The sequence below is a fragment of the Bombyx mori genome, chromosome 23 (genome assembly GCF_030269925.1).
Source record: "Bombyx mori chromosome 23, ASM3026992v2".
Taxonomy (NCBI): domain Eukaryota; kingdom Metazoa; phylum Arthropoda; class Insecta; order Lepidoptera; family Bombycidae; genus Bombyx; species Bombyx mori.
In genome coordinates this window covers 11,300,643-11,318,658 of record NC_085129.1, presented here as the reverse complement: position 1 = coordinate 11,318,658, position 18,016 = coordinate 11,300,643, and the positions used below count along the sequence as shown (strand labels likewise).

The 18,016-nt window shown below is 35.2% G+C and overlaps 1 protein-coding gene across 2 annotated transcripts in view; it reads right to left on the bottom strand.

The window, feature by feature from the left end:
• LOC101738146 (monocarboxylate transporter 4) overlaps window positions 1-18,016 on the bottom strand; it is a 46,790-nt gene that overhangs the window by 18,336 nt on the left and 10,438 nt on the right. For both annotated transcript variants that reach the window (XM_004932630.5, XM_012695924.4), the window contains exons 2-3: window positions 12,459-12,738; window positions 6,541-6,684 (exon numbers count right to left, since the gene is read on the bottom strand). In XM_004932630.5, coding sequence (XP_004932687.1) covers window positions 6,541-6,684; window positions 12,459-12,738 — 424 coding nt within the window. The remainder of the gene's footprint in view (window positions 1-6,540; window positions 6,685-12,458; window positions 12,739-18,016) is intronic.

Sequence of the window (18,016 nt, the reverse complement as noted above, 5' to 3'; positions counted from 1 at the left end):
GGTTTGATTTTTATTGCACGATGTTGTTCCTTCACCGTGGAAGTCAATCGTGAACATTTGCTGAGTACGTATTTCATTAGAAAAATTGGTACCCGCCAGCGGGATTCGAACACCGGTGCATCGCTCGATACGAATGCACCGGACGTCTTATCCTTTAGGCCACGACGACTTCTATCAACCGGAGAGAACCGGGCTCAAACCGGAGTGATGCTAACACTGACTCTAGCAAGAGCAGTGCTTCGTAGAATCTACCACCGGATCGGAAACGCGACCCACTTAGAAGAACCGGCGAGAAACTCAGTGGGCTGTGTCTATGGGTTAATTCGCTCGTCGAGCCCTTCGTCACAAGCGACGGGTTCGACGAGGACGGTGACCGGTGCTTGTGGTATCTAAAAGCACCGTTAATGGATCGGGAGGATCCGTAATGATTTAAGCATTACATCTCCACATTTGTATGTGCATTTTCTCTGTTAATGTTTTAAAATTCTTGATACACTTTGGGACCCTGCAGCGGCGTGAGAGGTCGCAGGACGTAGATTGTGCTAAGCCAGGGACTAAATCCTTAGCTCGTCTAAAATAATTTCACACAATGACGATCATAGTGAAACAATTGCGGGCACACGCGTTAACTGAAGATTAGTTGCTATACGAGTAATATCAACCATCTGGTTTTCATATCGTATTTCATTTTATAACAACATCAACTCGGTTCCAGACAAAAATCATTTTGACTTATTGCGAATTTTTTGCTATTTGAATAAATTTTTATTGTATGTAACTTTGAATGTAGGCTATACCTACTTAATATGACATATACTTATTATTTTATACTGCATTGCTCCATGAAAGATTTGTTAAAATGTATCGGTATTATTTGTCACGCGTCGAAGTTAAATTTCCCTTTTTTTTTCACAGTTTACAGAGATCGTTGATTTGAACACAAAACATGGCCGTAGCATATGACTTGTATTTATTAAAATATTTCTGAAAAAATTAATAAAATCGGTCGTACTTAAAATACATTACAGAAAATAACTTTATTATAAGTAAATATATTTAAAAAAAAAAATACCGTTGTAAATATTTTATCCTGCTATATACACAATTATTTCAAAATGGAATACCTACAAATGAATGTCGCAGAAATTACACAAACTGACGTAATGTAATAGAAGACTAATTAGTACTATAAATAAGCTTTAAACGAAATGATTAACGTGACATTGAAATAAAGTGATTTAACACCAAATGTCGTTACCGTGCCAACTCAGAATAACACAAAATAGAGGCGTCGTTTAATACATACGATCCAGGAAATATTCTTCATCTCATCACGATCTCTTAATTCGAATCAACACGCCAATAAATTAAGTCTATACTATTGAAAGTGAGAATGCTCGGAGACGGATGTCCTTAACGTGTATGTGACGATTATATTAAAACCATGTTTTCCTTCTACGAAATCAAGATTGTTTGCACGAATTGGGTCAATTTAATGAGAAACGAGTCGATGTATGCGTCCTGGATGTCTATGAGATTTTGAATCAAACGCGATTAGTATTATTTTATTACAGAATAGAATTGGGTTCAGTTAATTTACAATTATTATTGAGCTGCCAGTATCCCCATTATGGCGCCATATCGTCTGCTGTAATTGGCATTGAGCCAATCGTACTTACTGTCTTACTGACCTTCAAACAGACAAATAACACTAGGTTTACTATGACGTAATGTTTTTGAATTATTTTGGGCAAGAAAACATAAAGGAAACGATTTTAAATAAAATTAAAACAAATGAAAATCATTGGTATCCCAAGATTCTTTTATATGATACTAAAAGTCCAATGCTAATCAACTATTCACGGAGTCGGCAGATTGAGTACTGCATTCATGAAATGGAAAATTCAGTTGCAATTTCACGATCCCATCAGCAAAAGGACCTAAGTATACAGAACAGTTGTGATATTTCTGTCGTTTAGAAAACAGCGTGCACGTTGGCACATGTCCAACTTCACAGCCGGCTTGTTGCCGCCATTCTCAAGGGCTCTACAGGAAAAATAACGTTATAACACTATATACTTGGCATTTAAAACGCTGTTAGTTCACAAGGGTCAGTAGAGTATGCATTTCATTGGTTGGAGCAACTTATTTTATGTCAAAAAGAGGCTAAGTTGTGACCTAGAATGTTTACGGAAAACTATGAGGCTATTTGACTGCGACCCAAAATTAAAGAATCCGTATTGTAAAATTTCTAATCAGATGAAGAATAAGTATTGTAAGGAAGATTGATATTGTGCTATTAACCTTCATGCGTTCCCATGAGATCAATTAATTTACAGTTGTCGCTTTTGTAATGGACGTGACCATATGTGCCCATTAATTTAATGAAGTATCTTTACCCTTTTGATATAAAAAACAGTCAGTTTATTGCAAAGGTTTTGCACTAGTAGAAAGCACATTTTTACATGTACTAATTTTATTAAGTTAAAACTTATTTAATTGTGTGAAGGATCCGCAAAAACAAAAAGTAATGCTAACCTTACATTCAGTCATTTTCAAAATGCTTCTCTATCCAGTTGTTGAAATGACAACTTTTTTGTCACATATTGAGTATCGTTAGTTTTCACTATACGCTTTTGATTCGTCGTTGTTGACTTCGTTGACTACTGAATTTGAATTTAAAATTTATTGCCAGTCATATTTATGTATATGTAATGTGTAAGTTACGTTTCAAATGATCAATATTGCAAAAGGACAATATCATAAGACCTAATATAAATTTAGTATAAGAGTATTCCTATATAATAAAAAATTTGTTTTTAGGTCTGGTTTATTTCTTCCTCTGAGTACTAAATTACTCATTCATTGAAAATAATTACGTAGGCATGTATTTATTTTATGATATTTTCACTTCTAAAGAAGAGATAAAATAAATAAACGATAAAACCGCAAATCATGTAGTGATAATTCACTCACTAATGTCGGAAATTAAGGAGTCCAAAAAGCAAACATTTTCGTTTCAAATATTTGCATATAAACATTAGTCCGACGCACATTGAGACACCGAAAATGAGAATCAAAATTTTTGAAAACAAAGAATAATCTATTTCGTAAGGATTTCATAAAGGTAATGTTTCGATTAAGTTATTAAATTATTAACTCGTAATCAAAACGTGGCAGCTGTGATTTTACAAAATACACGTTATTAGAAAAGAACACTCATAAAAATACACACTTTTCTTTACAGATAATACTAATGATATGAATTTTATGAATCGGGCGTCAATTTGTCATCTATCATGTCATGGAAAATTTCAAACGATGTAGAGAGGATATTTTAGGATTATTGTCTTTAATTAACGATTTCCTGCTTATAAATATGTCAACAGCTTGTTGTATCTGCAGGTATTTAAACAATTTTGTAATACTTTAAAATGATAGATTACTTATTTAATAACTGCAAATCTTGATAAGTTCTCATTGACTTATCTTTTTGACGCAAGACAGCGAAAAGTACATTGAGGATATTACAACGGATTACAATGCTACAAAGAGGGCTTTGTGTTATTTATATTTCGAACACAGTAAGCGACATCTCATTGTTATAATCATAAAATATTTTTACACAGTTATACAATCGTTTTCACAAAACCACGAGCCAAATTAGTCAAACCACGTCAGAGCGTCCTCTAAACGATTCTCATCCAGGGTTGCAGACTACAATATATTTATTTAAACTATTGGGACATGAAGTGATTTTCTTTCAATAATTTCAGTTTATTTAAACTTTATTGGAATACATTATCTCAGAGGAATTAACAATTTTTTGGAAGTTCTGTCGTTGAAATACGAGACATTATTTGAAGTTGACATGCGAACGACAAACCTATCGATCGTTTTTTTTTTCTAACGCACCTTTTTTTTACCTAAGCTAGCCTTGAGAGGATATTTCAACGTAACCTTAACTGGTATGTGAGCTCACGGGGCTCAAACCGGAGTGATGCTAACACTAACCCTAGCAAGAACAGTGCTTGGCAGAATCTACTACCGGATCGGAAACGCGACCGACCTACTGAGAAGATCCGGCGAGAAACTCAGTGGGCTGGACGCAGCTTAGGACCTAAAATTCATTTATACGTTGAGCATATTAAATACATCAAGCGAAACACATAAAGCAACCCTAGTTTTATGGGACTCGGAAGGACGCGCCAACCCGTCGCCGTGGTGTATTTGTGCCAATATGCCAAGGTTGCAAAACCTCGAATTATATAGCAATGGCACTTGAATTTTATAACTTTAGAAAGTTGACTCAGGAATCAGTTGTGGTGTAGTTACAGAATATACATATGTGGTTCGTTCGTAGACCAAATTATTTGAAAAATATGTTTTCAAGACGAATAACCATCACAGTTTGATGTGAGTTTAAATACTCAAACAGATGCAGCGATGGTCTTGCCAAAACCATTAAACATGCGTTCTTAAAGTATTTAATACACTAAAAATATGAAATTTTCAGTTTTATATTTCGTGAATCAAAGTAAAAAATGCCATTTGGTTCGTTATCCGAACGCAACAATGTGAAAGTATAAAAGGCGACCGTAAATCAACGTTTAATTTATTGTTTATTATTTCTTTGCTCTGACGCTTACAAAACGAGACACGCAAAGAGACTTTTCATGACTGCTGAAAATTAAAACGGCCTTTCCTTACTTCGTACCAGTACCAGGTGGTGCGCATAGAACATGAGGTAGAAGAATAATAGTATGTCGCAATGGAGGAAGATAGTTAAAGCTTTTTTTGTGAAGAAAGGATAACTGGTGGCCCTGAGGCCTTTCCAGTTTAACCAGGACAGGTGGGTGCGCAAGGGCTAAGCCAGGAGGGGTAGGATTTGCTAACAGCATGGAGACTTAAGAACTTATGAGTAACTGCTTCGCGAATGAACCTACTACTGAATGGGAATCGTGACCCGATGAGAAGATCCGGCGAGAAACTCAGCGGGCTGATGCTTAGATCAAGGAAAAGCTCTGCTATGGACACGGTCGGAATAAGGTAGTACAAACAACTAGAAGGGCGCTCACATCGAATAGTCGTGTATATATATTCTCTGATGAAAACTACAGTCTATTTTACCAGACCAGTATTATCTGGCTTAAAAAGTATAGCATCCGTGTTACAAACATATAAAATAATCTAAGCCTCAAATTAACCTTGCTTGTTCTTTTTGAAGCTGGCTTATATAAAGATTCAATTTTCTGTGCAAAGAACAACCACGACATGTTTGCAGACTAAACACACTTTTACGGCTCAATCTCGCGATTAATTTGCAGATTTCGGTTTATATTTGAGACTTAGGTAAATTGTTCATGACTGATATCAACCCCAGATTAAACTCTAGCAAGTACAGCTCATTTTACGACTCGCAAAAACCCTATAAAATATTATTTTATTAGAATTTATTATAATATTATAAATAATTACAAAATTTGAAATATCCTCGCATTTACATAGAGAGAGAAAGAGAATACACTTTATTGCACACCAAAACACAATTTACATTCAAAAAACAATCAAAAAGCATATACATTTGTACAATAGGCGGTCTTATCGCTAAAAGCGATATCTTCCAGACAACCGTTTAATTTACAGAAATTCTGGAAAATATAAAATAAAAATATAGCAGGTATGTTGTATATATATATTTTTTTAAGTGGAGGGATTATTTTTGTTTTTCTGTAAAAATGGGCTTTCTCAGTCTTGACACCTATAATTATCCTTACTCGAAATTTCATAAACATCCATGAAGGTATTTACAGCGCCGAAATTTCGGGAGAAACTAATTCAGTTTATTCAAAATTGATTTTTAATGTTTATTTTGATAGAACGTGATGCATGAAATAGATTTAGCACGACACGACACACGAAGGTTACAAATTGTGTGAATATTTCAACATTACAAACATGAATATATTGCTTTATGAATGAAAAAAGATGTGAATCGATTTCCATTCAACGTCTCGATAAATTTAAGTCGCAGAATGATGTCAGCAATTTTATACATTTAAGAAACGTTAAAGACGAAAACAACCCAGACAAAACGATTCTTGGAATCTTTAATAATACTGTTGATCGCACAAACAACCTAACAAATATTTAATTTTGTTGAACAAAGTACATACGGACACGTTAATTATATTTTCGAGACAACAAAAGATTGTTCTGAATTCGTGGTTTAACTCGCACCTTGTAACTACAACCTTTTTTTTCTATCTATGCTGATAGTCTTGAGAGGCTATTTCAGCTTCGCCCTAACGTGTGTAGGTGAGCTCACGGGGCTCAAACCTGATGACGTTGCTAACACGAACCCTAGCAAGAGCCGTGCTTCGCAGAATCTACCACCGGATCGGAAACGCGACCCATTGAGAAGATCCGGCGAGAAACTCAGTGGGCTGTGTCTGAAGGTCGCATAACCAAAATGCACCATCGATTAAGGCCGTTCCGACTTCGTGCCTAACTTTTGAATAAAAACACATAAAAACTTACCACCGATGAGTCCGTACGTCAACATCATCATAGGAACGCTCTTGCTGAACGTTGAAGCTATGAATGCAGCAGTAGCGATTAGGGAGCCCACGATGCAAACCGCTCGACAACCATATTTGTTGCATAACGCCGACACAATCGGACCTGAGGGACAAGAAAAATTAACGTGACTAATTGATAGAGACAAAACTTATAATGGACTGGACATTTTAATAACGAAATCAAAGGAAACAATTCTTGAATTAACAATTTTTTTTTATTCCATCCTAGTTTTTTTAGTTAGTGTCCTGTAGCGGGCATAGTTGGAATAGCCCCTTGGGCTACCAGCGAATAGGTAGGAAAACAAAAAACAACGGTTAGTGAGGACGGTATGAACGATCAAATGTTATGATGGCAATTTATGAATATGTTCTTTAAGAGAAATGAAATAACAATATTATGTTTTAATGTTTTATTTTGACAGTTGCAATTAGAACGAGCGATTGAAACCGTGTTCACAGGCTACGGGAAAATGGTTGTTCGATTTGTAACCTCAATAATTATGCCACAGCGACGTGAGACAAACAGGAAAAGTAACTATTTTTTCCTACCTATGCTTAGAGGGTTATACCAGCGTAGTCGAGCGAGTAGGTGAGCTCACGGGGCTCTAACCAGAGAACGTTGCTAACACTAACCCTAGCAAGAGCAGTGCTTGGCAGAATCTACTACCGGATCAGAAACGCGACCCACTGAGCAAAACCGGCGAGAAAATCAGCGGGCTGTGTCTGTGGTTTCATTTACTCTTCGTTGCAAACAACGGATTCGGTTGTTACCAAATTGTCGGACGGTTGTTAAGAGCGCCGTTAGTGGATCGGGAGGATCCGAAATGACGTGCTTAGGGCGAATTCGACTCTTTACCATTCGGTCCGCAAGATCTGATGTGTAGTTCAAGGGAAAATAGCTTAATAACAAATCAATAGTACATTGTTTATAAAAGAGAGATATTTATAAATTGGCGTGATTACTGATGGAATAGCATGCATTTCCACACGGACACGGATATATATTTATTTCTACCGCGTATCAATCTTGCATTTCAGTTTTATTAGGTTAGGGTATCTATTGAAGGTGATGACGACTATAAAGGAGAAAAAAATCCATTATGAAACTTAAAATGACATACGTGTTTGTAATGAAAACAAAGAGGATATCACGAATGAAACTTTATTTATTTGCCATGATTCATATCGACTCACAATGTTTTCCTTTGTCCCATACAATAAATTATCAAGCGTTGCAAAAATTATAATTAAATATAATACCCATTATATCATTGTTCAAATGAGAAACAATGCTTTTCGGTAAAAATAATTTTTTGTAAAATTAGTCGTTCATTTTAGCATATTCCATAATGGAATCCATTTTCCACGTCTGCCATTTTTAATTAATTAATTTATGTTCCAAAATGAAGCCTTCAAGCATGTAGTCGAATAAAATAGAATAATGGTCACGTTGTTGTTTAGGATTTTTGGTAACAACTTAAAATCAATTGGTTTGATGTGCTCAAAAATATATCTACGTATGGATAAAGACAAGGCTATACCGATGGCCAAATCCGGCACCAATTTTCTAATGAAATACACACTCAATAAATGTTCAAGACTGACTTCCACAATAAAATATTAAGATCGTGTAATAAAAATTAAACCCGCAAAACCCATACTTACGATATGTACTGTAATGTAATGTATGTATTTATGGTAGGGCACGTTATAACCCCACGAGGGTAGATAGGTACCACCTCCCTGCCTATTTCAGCCGCGAAGTAGTCACGTGTTCCGGTTTGAAGCGCGGAACAACCGTTATGATATCTATGTCAGTCGACAAACGACTGAAAAACCGGTGAACATATATAAAGAAATTTTAACAAAACAATCGAACATACAACCACTCCTTCTTTTAAAGTCGGTTAAAATAATAATAAATATTTCTGCAGCTAAGTGCCCTTAGTTAGACATTAAGTAATTTTTCTTGAACGTCTTGTAATAACGTGCCAAACGATCATTATTAGTAAATTGCGATGCCCACCTTGGTTCGAAAACCTAGATTTCAAAACTTGTCTCGATGATCGGATGTAACATTTACTTGTTTGTGATTCAGTTCAAGGTTTATTCAACAGTAAATAATATAAATACAGCCTTTTAGTGTTTTAAATAAAGTAGTATTATATTCTATGATAATAATACTAAAAGGATTACTCATATAATCATTTAATGTCAGGAATGTTATCTGCTAAATTAATTAAAAGTAATGAAACCCGTTTGTCATATTCAGACCTACTTTATATCCCTCATGATTGAGCACGTGCTCGCCTTCACGCTTCAGTACAAACTATCGTCCTGGGTAAAAATGCAAAGGCCTTCGGACCACCAGTAATCCGTACTTCAAACAAACGGACACAATATGTGCGTCTAATAATTATATTATTTTTGAAAAAGTTCGTTACGTATTGAAAAACCAACAATGTAAACAATGGAATTTGTGTCAAAAAAACCTATGTACTGTGTTGGCTTCATGCAGATATACTACTGTAATCGATGTTAATTTGAATTCGTTTGTAAGTTAATGTGTTAATGAACGTTCGGGTTACTGTGTCGAGTTTTTCACTGATAATAAATCACTTGAACGATATTCCTTGCCTCATCTATCTATATACATATATAAAAATGAATTGCTGTTCGTTAGTCTCGCTAAAACTCGAAAACGGCTGGACCGATTTGGCTAATTTTTGATCTTGAATTATTTGTGGAAGTCCAGAAAAGGTTTAAAAGTTATAACAAAAATAACAATTTTGTTTTCCATTTGATTTGTCCCCCGTCGGAAGGATTCCTTTTGATTGTTTTAAGTTTGTTTTATACAAAAGTTTAGATCTTTTATTTATCGATTGAGGCACTACAAAGTCTGCCGGGTCAGCTAGTCTTTATATATATATTTCTTCTGTGCGTGTCTTTGTCACTGAGCTCCTCCTAACAGCTGGACCGATTTTAATGATTTTTTTTGTATACGTTTGGGTGGCACCCTGGATGGTTTAGATTCACAAATCAGCCCGGTAGAGGGCGCTACAGTCGGTATCTAAGTTATTTATCGTTCCTAAAAATAATTTGTATGGCAAAACAACGTTTGCTAGGTCAGCTAGTATCCTATGTGAATTTATACTTTTTTTTTATTGCCCTTGTAGGCAGACGAGCATACGCCCCACCTGCTGGTGAGTGGTTACCGTCACCCATGGACTTCAGCAATGCCAGGGGCAGAGCCTAGCCGCTGCCTACCGTTTAATACTCTCCACAAGCCTCGTTTGAAGAAGGACATGTCATAGCGCTCGGGAAACACCGTGGAGGGGAGATCATTCCATAGCCGGATGGTACGTGGCAAAAAAGACCTCTGGAAATGCACTGTGGATGACCGCAGTGGCTCCAGGTAGTATGGATGAACTCTACTCCGGTGGCGGGCGGTCCGATGGTAAAAACGAGATGCCGGTTTCATCTCGAACAATTCCTCAGAGCACTCCCCATGGAACATACGGTACAAAATACAGAGGGAACCGAAGTCCCTCCGCAGACCCAGAGGTTCCAAACGATCCATGAGAATGGGATTATCGACAATCCGAACGGCCCTCCTCTGTATGGAGTCAAATGGAAGAAGCTGGTATACTACATACATCTTTGAAATTACCACTGCATTAGTAACACCAACCTACCTACTGTCTTCATGTACCTACATTTTTGAGAACAGTTGAATTGAGATTACGTTTGCTTCGTTACAATAATATTATTCATCAAACTAATATTCAATTACAACAGTTGTAACATTATCATTCAAAAGATCTAACATTTCGCACCGATTTCAGTGCTAGCTTATCGTTAATATAGAACGTGGTAACAACTTACATATTGGCGATTGTAAAATACTTTAATAAGGTCAATATCGCACCTGAAACGTTCTCAGGGAGATAAAAACACGATAGCCCTTAAGTATTAGATAAACATCACGTTATTGTGTTATCTAATTAATTACACAAAGTCGAAGACTTGTTTTTTTTATTTTTTTTTATTGCTTAGATGTGTGGACGAGCTCACAGCCCACCTGGTGTTAAGTGGTTACTGGAGCCCATATACATCTACAACGTAAATGCGCCACACACCTTGAGATATAGGTCTAAGATCTCAGTATTGTCACAACGGCTGCCCCACCCTTCCAACCGAAACGCATTACTGCTTCACGGCAGAAATAGGCGGGGCGGTGGTACCTACCCGTGCGGACTCACAAGAGGTCCTACCACCAGTTACTTTTGTTAAGGTTATTTTAAATTCACATCTAATAACTACTAACTCTACTTTCATTGATTTGTCCATTAGATTAATTAGATAACAATAAGCTTATAGCCAATCAAGACCAGACTCGTAGAAACGTCCATTACATACGCTAAGATTAATAACTGATACAATCACTTTGCCGTTTTATTTACGACACGGTTGGTTACCAATATAGATAGAATCCTGTCTATTATCAAATGTATTAACCGAGGATTTACTTATCGTTAACCGATAAGTTAAGAACGATAAACAGCATGTACTTCACACTCGAGAATGACATTAAAAGTGAGTGTGAAAGTGGATTAACTTATAATATCGAAGGGTGAAAGGATGTTTGGTTTAAGCGTCATTTCGCTTAATACGCGACATTTATCTTCAAATCAAATCAAATAAAAAAAAAATTATTCAACATAAATGAAAGTACATACTTGTTGAACGTCAAAAAGAACTACCGCCAATTCACAAAAACTAGCCTCCGTCCTGAGAAGAACTGGCAAGAAACTCAGTGGGCATATCCTCTTTTTTCTTTTTTTTATATAAATTTTTTTTTTTTCGTAGTTCGTAATTAAAGGCCAGTTTCATTTGGTATTAGTATCGACAGTTCGATGTTTTTAATTGAATTGAAATGAAGTGTACTCTAATGAAGCAGCTAAAGAAGTTATTTTGTAGTAATATTTTTTCCAAAATTTTAAACTTTAAATGGCTCTCCTGTAAAGTTGCTAAAACGTCGCTTAAACCAAATAGCCTTTTACCCCTCGATATTTACTGATCTAATTTATTAAGAAACCGTTATTCACTATAAACCAAACGTATTCACGACACATATTAATATATTTAGAATTATAATAAATAGATTTCCTATCCATATCTAAAACACAATGGCTACTAGTTACTTGAACGCCACTCTGTTTGAGAAAACATGTCGGTATTAGAATTGAATGGGGCGTTCTGTATGATTATAAGCATAAATACATATATACCTACATATACATATATAACTACATACACAGCGAGTACACACAAACAATTTCATTTATCTCACTAGAACGAGTAATATATATATACATACATACATGTATTATGGAAACAAATGTCCGACAACGTGACCTGTTTTGATACGAAATTGACAGTTGAGTACCACTAATGAACACATCGAAACAGGAACAAAAATGAATCGTAACTCGGCGGATCGTTTAGATTGGAAAACACGTAGCTACGCTCGGAATAAACGAGAAAGACTTTTAATCGAATCCGATTGCAATTGAAATGAGAAGTCCTTTTTTTTCTTTCTCTTTCTGAAACTTTTCCACCCGGCCTATTTCTGCCGTGAAGCAGTAATGCGTTTCGGTTTGAAGGGCGAGGCAGCTGTTGTAACTATACTCGAGACCTTAGAACTTATATCTCAAGGTGCGTGGCGCATTTACGTTGTAGATGTCTATGGGCTCCAGAAACCACTTAACACCAGGTGGGCTGTGAGCTCGTCCACCCAACTAAGCAATAAAAAAAAACTTTTATTCGAATCACGCAATTTTATTTGTGACGAAATGTAAATAAAGTAACACTTACCAACGGCTAAATAAATACCGGTCAGCAAACTGCCGACCCATGCGACTGTCCCTTTGCCCTGGCCAAAGTACACCACCAATTCCGGCAGGAATATGCCAAAGGTATAGGCTATGCCGTCAACTACCATATTGCACATGAAGGAAGCGAAGACCACGACCCAGCCGTAGCCTCCGTCCGGCGGTGGGGGCAGGGCTGTAAAGTCGACGGCCTCATCGTCGTCGGCTTCCGCTCCTTCCGCTGTCAGTCTTGCAGCCTCTTCACATGAGGTTTCGCTTTCCGTCTGAAACAAGACATTTCAAGGTTACAGCAAATTATGTATACCGTCTCAATTGGATTACAAAAACACCAATTACGTGATTGAATTTATTGAATTGTCATTAACGACGCAAATCATTAGATTTTAATTGATTTTTAATAATAGATCGGATTATCATATAATTATAGGCTGTCAACAATTCATTATATTTCTGTTACAATAACAACATAGTAGTGCTTTTTTTAAATAAAATAAAATTTTCTATAGTTTTTCGACTCAATAATAAATACCACAATAACAAAATAGTCAACTTGTTGTCATATTTAAAACGCAATACAATTCCCATACTTCGCATCAACATAATTCACGGTGGGTAGGTAGATACATTAATTTTAATACATTACATCATTCTTGTTCACTTATTATTGCGCGTATAAACGTTTGCTTTATTGTCGTCAATCGTAAACTCTCTAATTGTTCATAATAAAATGATCCTTACTGAAGCAAAACGACTTTGGGAATTTTCCCATTTCCAGTTCAAGTATAGACCCACTTGTTTGTTTTAACGGGAAACGAAATACATCAACTAAGTACCATAAATGCATTATACTAATTACTTCTTCGTTTAATGTATCTATTTTTAACCAACTTTAAAAAGGAAAGCTTTCTAATCTAAACTCAGGGCGCAAGTTTTTTAGATTCACATTCAAAGTATTCTCATGTGATACAATTTTGTCGTCATGTACATTATTCTCTTAAATGAAACCCTATAATATATGTATATAGATGTCGATATATTTTTTTGTTTTGTTTAATATCATAACAAATTCCAGCTAGGTAGTCTGTTTCACGGTCATTGTCATTGAAAATAATTTTGTTTACATTACGAGCTGTGGTTCCAAGGTCCTCGACAACGTGGTGAGTATGATTGATCATCTATTCCTACTTGGGTGGTTTGTTTGAGTAGGCATTTTACTACCTTGTAAACAAGTCTCATAAAAAATCTGCTAGTTTATTTTATAATAATCACTACAAAACGTGATCACAAATATTTAACTTCAATATTATTACTTCATTCAATTAATATACGTTCTACATTCTTTTTTTTTTTATTGCCCTTATTGGCAGACGAGCATACGGCCCACCTGATGGTGAGTGGTTACCGTCGCCCATGGACTTCAGCAATGCCAGGGACAGAGCCAAGCCGCTGCCTACCGATAACACATTCAACTAACCCAAACTGTGATTATCTCCTGTGTTATGAGTACAAAAAACGAACAGGAACATATTATTTACACTCACATACCGGAAATAGAATATCTAGTGACTTCGAGCGAGAGGTGAGGTAGGACTATCTCTATCTCTCTCCTCTTCTAATTCGTGTCATTCATCGTTAATAAAGAAAACTACCGTCATATTATAATTTTACTAAGATCCGAGTTTGTTGTCAATTCTTCTTGGTGCAATACTGGATTCCGATTCGGTAAAGGAATAACTATTTAAAAAGAAAAGAGCTTGTTAGGGCTTAAATAAAAATAACGACACACTTGATGAATCAGATGTAGATCTGTAATTTATATGTATTTCTAGAATTTAGTATTATATGTATATAATATTCACTATTATTATCTACATTATTGCTTGTTCTTCAATACTTAGTGTAATGTGAGTAGGCAGCAACAGCTCATCTGATAGAAAGCGGTCATAGAACACAAAAAATCGAGAGGTAATCGAATAAAATAAAAATAAAGTAATTTATATTTAAGTTTGGTTATTTTTTGTAAAATAAATAACTACATAAAACTTTACGATATGTGTCTATTAAAATTATTGCTTTTCTAGAACTACATATTTTATGCCTTAACCATTAACAATTATCGAACCAGAATTACAAAATAACTATTTGTTCATCTGTAGATATAACGTAAACAAACAGCAAACAAAGTAGGTAATCATTTTGTTTATAATTATTAGTCGATTACAAATGATCTAGACCGGATACCAGCACTCTTAACTATCCCATAAATTCTTTACATTCATTTATGTTCGATAAACAAGTTTTCATTGAAAAAGCTTTTCAAATGTTTACTAATACAATTCATGATTACTTACTTATGATGAGAATGATATTGAAGTGAAATCAATTAATCCAATAGAAACAAGAGTTGACACTAAGAAGCCGACCGATAATCTAAATATAATTAGAATAGAAATGCCTGTGCCTGCTAGCCTTTAGATGACAAAACGTAAAGTTAAAAGTTACTTATAATGTTACTGATCGATCAGTCGTAACCAATTCACTCAAAACTATATAATAATTGACTTAAACTATCTGCGAACCTATTCAACACGCAGACAACAACACATATAATAATATGGACAAAGAACAACCAACAAAACGTCAATATATTATTAATTTTATATATTACTTGTACTTAAAACAAAACTTAATATGTTAGCGGATTTTTTTTAAATTACGAATAATAATAGCTTTTAGAAGAATAATAGTTTATCGCAGTATCAGATGCATAGAAGTACACAACACAGAATATATGTTTTATCCACGTAAGCATATTTTCATTAATAAACGGCTTCTTAATTATCAAATACGGACCAATTTAACAGATAAAATTAGCGCACTATCCTAAATTATGTCAAGGAATTGATAGATAACTTATTAAAGATAAAGATCAGTAATTTGTGTACTTTGAAAATGTAATCAGTAATTTGTGTGATATTTGACAATTGAAAAAAGTATACCGATGTAAATATCAGTTTTGTATTTTAGTTTTACTAAAATAAATTAACATATTATTTCCGTAACAAAAGATTGTTTAATTCAAAAATAACTAAAACATACACTATATATTATTATTTAACATCAAAGCATTTGACGATACAAAGGATGATCCCCTACATTTTCTGTTCGAGCATGCAATCCACGGTCTTACAGTAAGAGCTACGTGACCTTGGCGAAACCTACTTCACAATAGGGTTCTTCCGTTCGAGTGGATCAAATTTACCAGGTCGTTCTGTGACAAACGTCTGTTTGCTGATTACGGTAGAGCACAGGGTGCGCGACCTTCATCTCAGTTTACAACGCAAACTTCTCCGACAATGTGATTTATTACATTAAACAAATCTGCAAGATTCTTGTTTGCACTTCCTAATTTTCAAACGACAACGAGTGACATGTGTTTACGAACCAAGACTTCACCTGAATATACAACAAACAAAGGATTTGCAAGACAAAAATAATTTCCAGTGTTGGACATCATAATATACTCCGATAAAGTGGGACTTTAATTGAAATAAGGAAGCAAGTCATACCGAACACCAATAATTTAATATAGCACAAAGCATTGAAGGACAGTTATCGAAGAACCAAGAATTCAATTAAAATTCAAGCGGCAAATGATTCCGCGTTGTTTGAACAGTAATAAAATTGAATTACTTGATATCCCTTTAAATTCCTCTTTAGTTTTATACTGTATAATGGAATGACGGATATAAGTGTTTAAATAATTATAATTCTAATGTGATAATGAAAAAAAATATTCCTATATCAATATCAATGACGATAAAATTTAATTTGAGCATTTTTCAACAAAATAGACATGAATCCAACGATTTCGCGAACATAATGCATTAAAAACACAAAGAAAGTTGAACGTACTGCATATAAAGAACCAGGACCATAATTTATACGCTCGTATAAGCACATATTTTTAAAAATAAAACACGTCTGTTAGGCCAAAACACAAATTGCTGAGTAAACCAAGAGGTTCAAAAATAGATTTGTTAATTGGTGAGTCGTTTCTCAGAATGTAAATCTTATTGTGAGTGATTCACAAGAAAAACGTGTTACGTCTATGATCATTATTACGTTTAGACAATTACGTTTTACTGGTGGTGGGACCTCTTGTGAGTCCGCACGGGTAGGTCCCGCCCTGTCTATTTCTGGCGTGAAGCAGTAATGCATTTCGGTTTGAAGGGTGGGGCAGCCGTTGTAACTATAGTGAGACCTTAGAATTTATATCTCAAGGAGGGTGGCGCATTTACGTTGTAGAGTTCTATGGGCTCCAGTAATCACTTAACAACCAAGTCGGCTGTGAGCTCGTTCACCAATCTAAGCAATAAAAAAATGAATAAAAAAGTACCATAGGGATCGCATTATAGGTCTATTCAAATATGATGAATCTATGTGCCCTCGGTCGGTTTCGGCGCTTGGTTTGAGCCGGTATTTTTGCTAAAAATATTTGGCATTCAAGCCTGGATGTACTTGATCTCATCTGGAAATACTCCAGCACCCATTTGTGAGGACAATCCTGGCTTGGAGACTATTGATTTTAGAACGTTTAGTACGTTACATGATTAAATATTATACTTATTAATATTCAGTTTCTAAGATTAGGCGTACTCGTATATGCTATAACTAATATAAAAAATTCCGACGTCCCCTTAAATTGAGTATATTAGCGTCCGAAAACATATCACTCAATACAAAGCCGAATAATTTTGTAGGTCAATTTGTACATATCAAATGTTAAGTATGTCGCCAACCAATGTGGTCAGTACGAACGCCGCCCATGCACGTGATATAGATCGCTATTAATTGATTAGTGCAGAGACCAGCACAGCATTAACTCGCAACCTTCTTCATAGCATCCATACATTTCTAGGCGATTCAGGGTACTTATAAGAACGTCATGCATATAAAGTATTGTATAAACTGACAATTATGTATGTACAAGTTCGGGCAAAACAAATCTCGTTTTAGAAGGGATCGTAGAATGAATCAGATATATCATTGCTAATTTGCCTCATACATAAATACAAATTCAAATATCTAAAAGGCAATGTTTCACAGAGTTACATTAAATCGTATTTGACATACATACAGTACCTACAGCTGCCTGCGTCACACAAAGACACATTTGTGTTCAAGGAATCTGTACGTACTTTACGACGTTTTGTAACTGTTTCTCAATTCTATAAAATAGTAGAGGTTCCTTTGTTAAAAAATTAAATCCGATTACGTCGTTTAATAATATTTCACTTATATTCTGAGTTTTAAACTTTTATTTTCATTGAGCAGTTTGAATTTTAGAACAGAAATTTACGCAGCTACCGTAGGTAGCATATTCGAAACTAATTCACAGATGACTAAACAAAGCGAAGCTAACGACCCGACAATTTATAATGTCTTAAACACAAAAAAAAATTTTTTTGTTTCTTCATTAGCAGACGGAAGCTACCGGATGTCAAGGGGTTACTGGAACCCTTGGAGGTTACAAAGTCA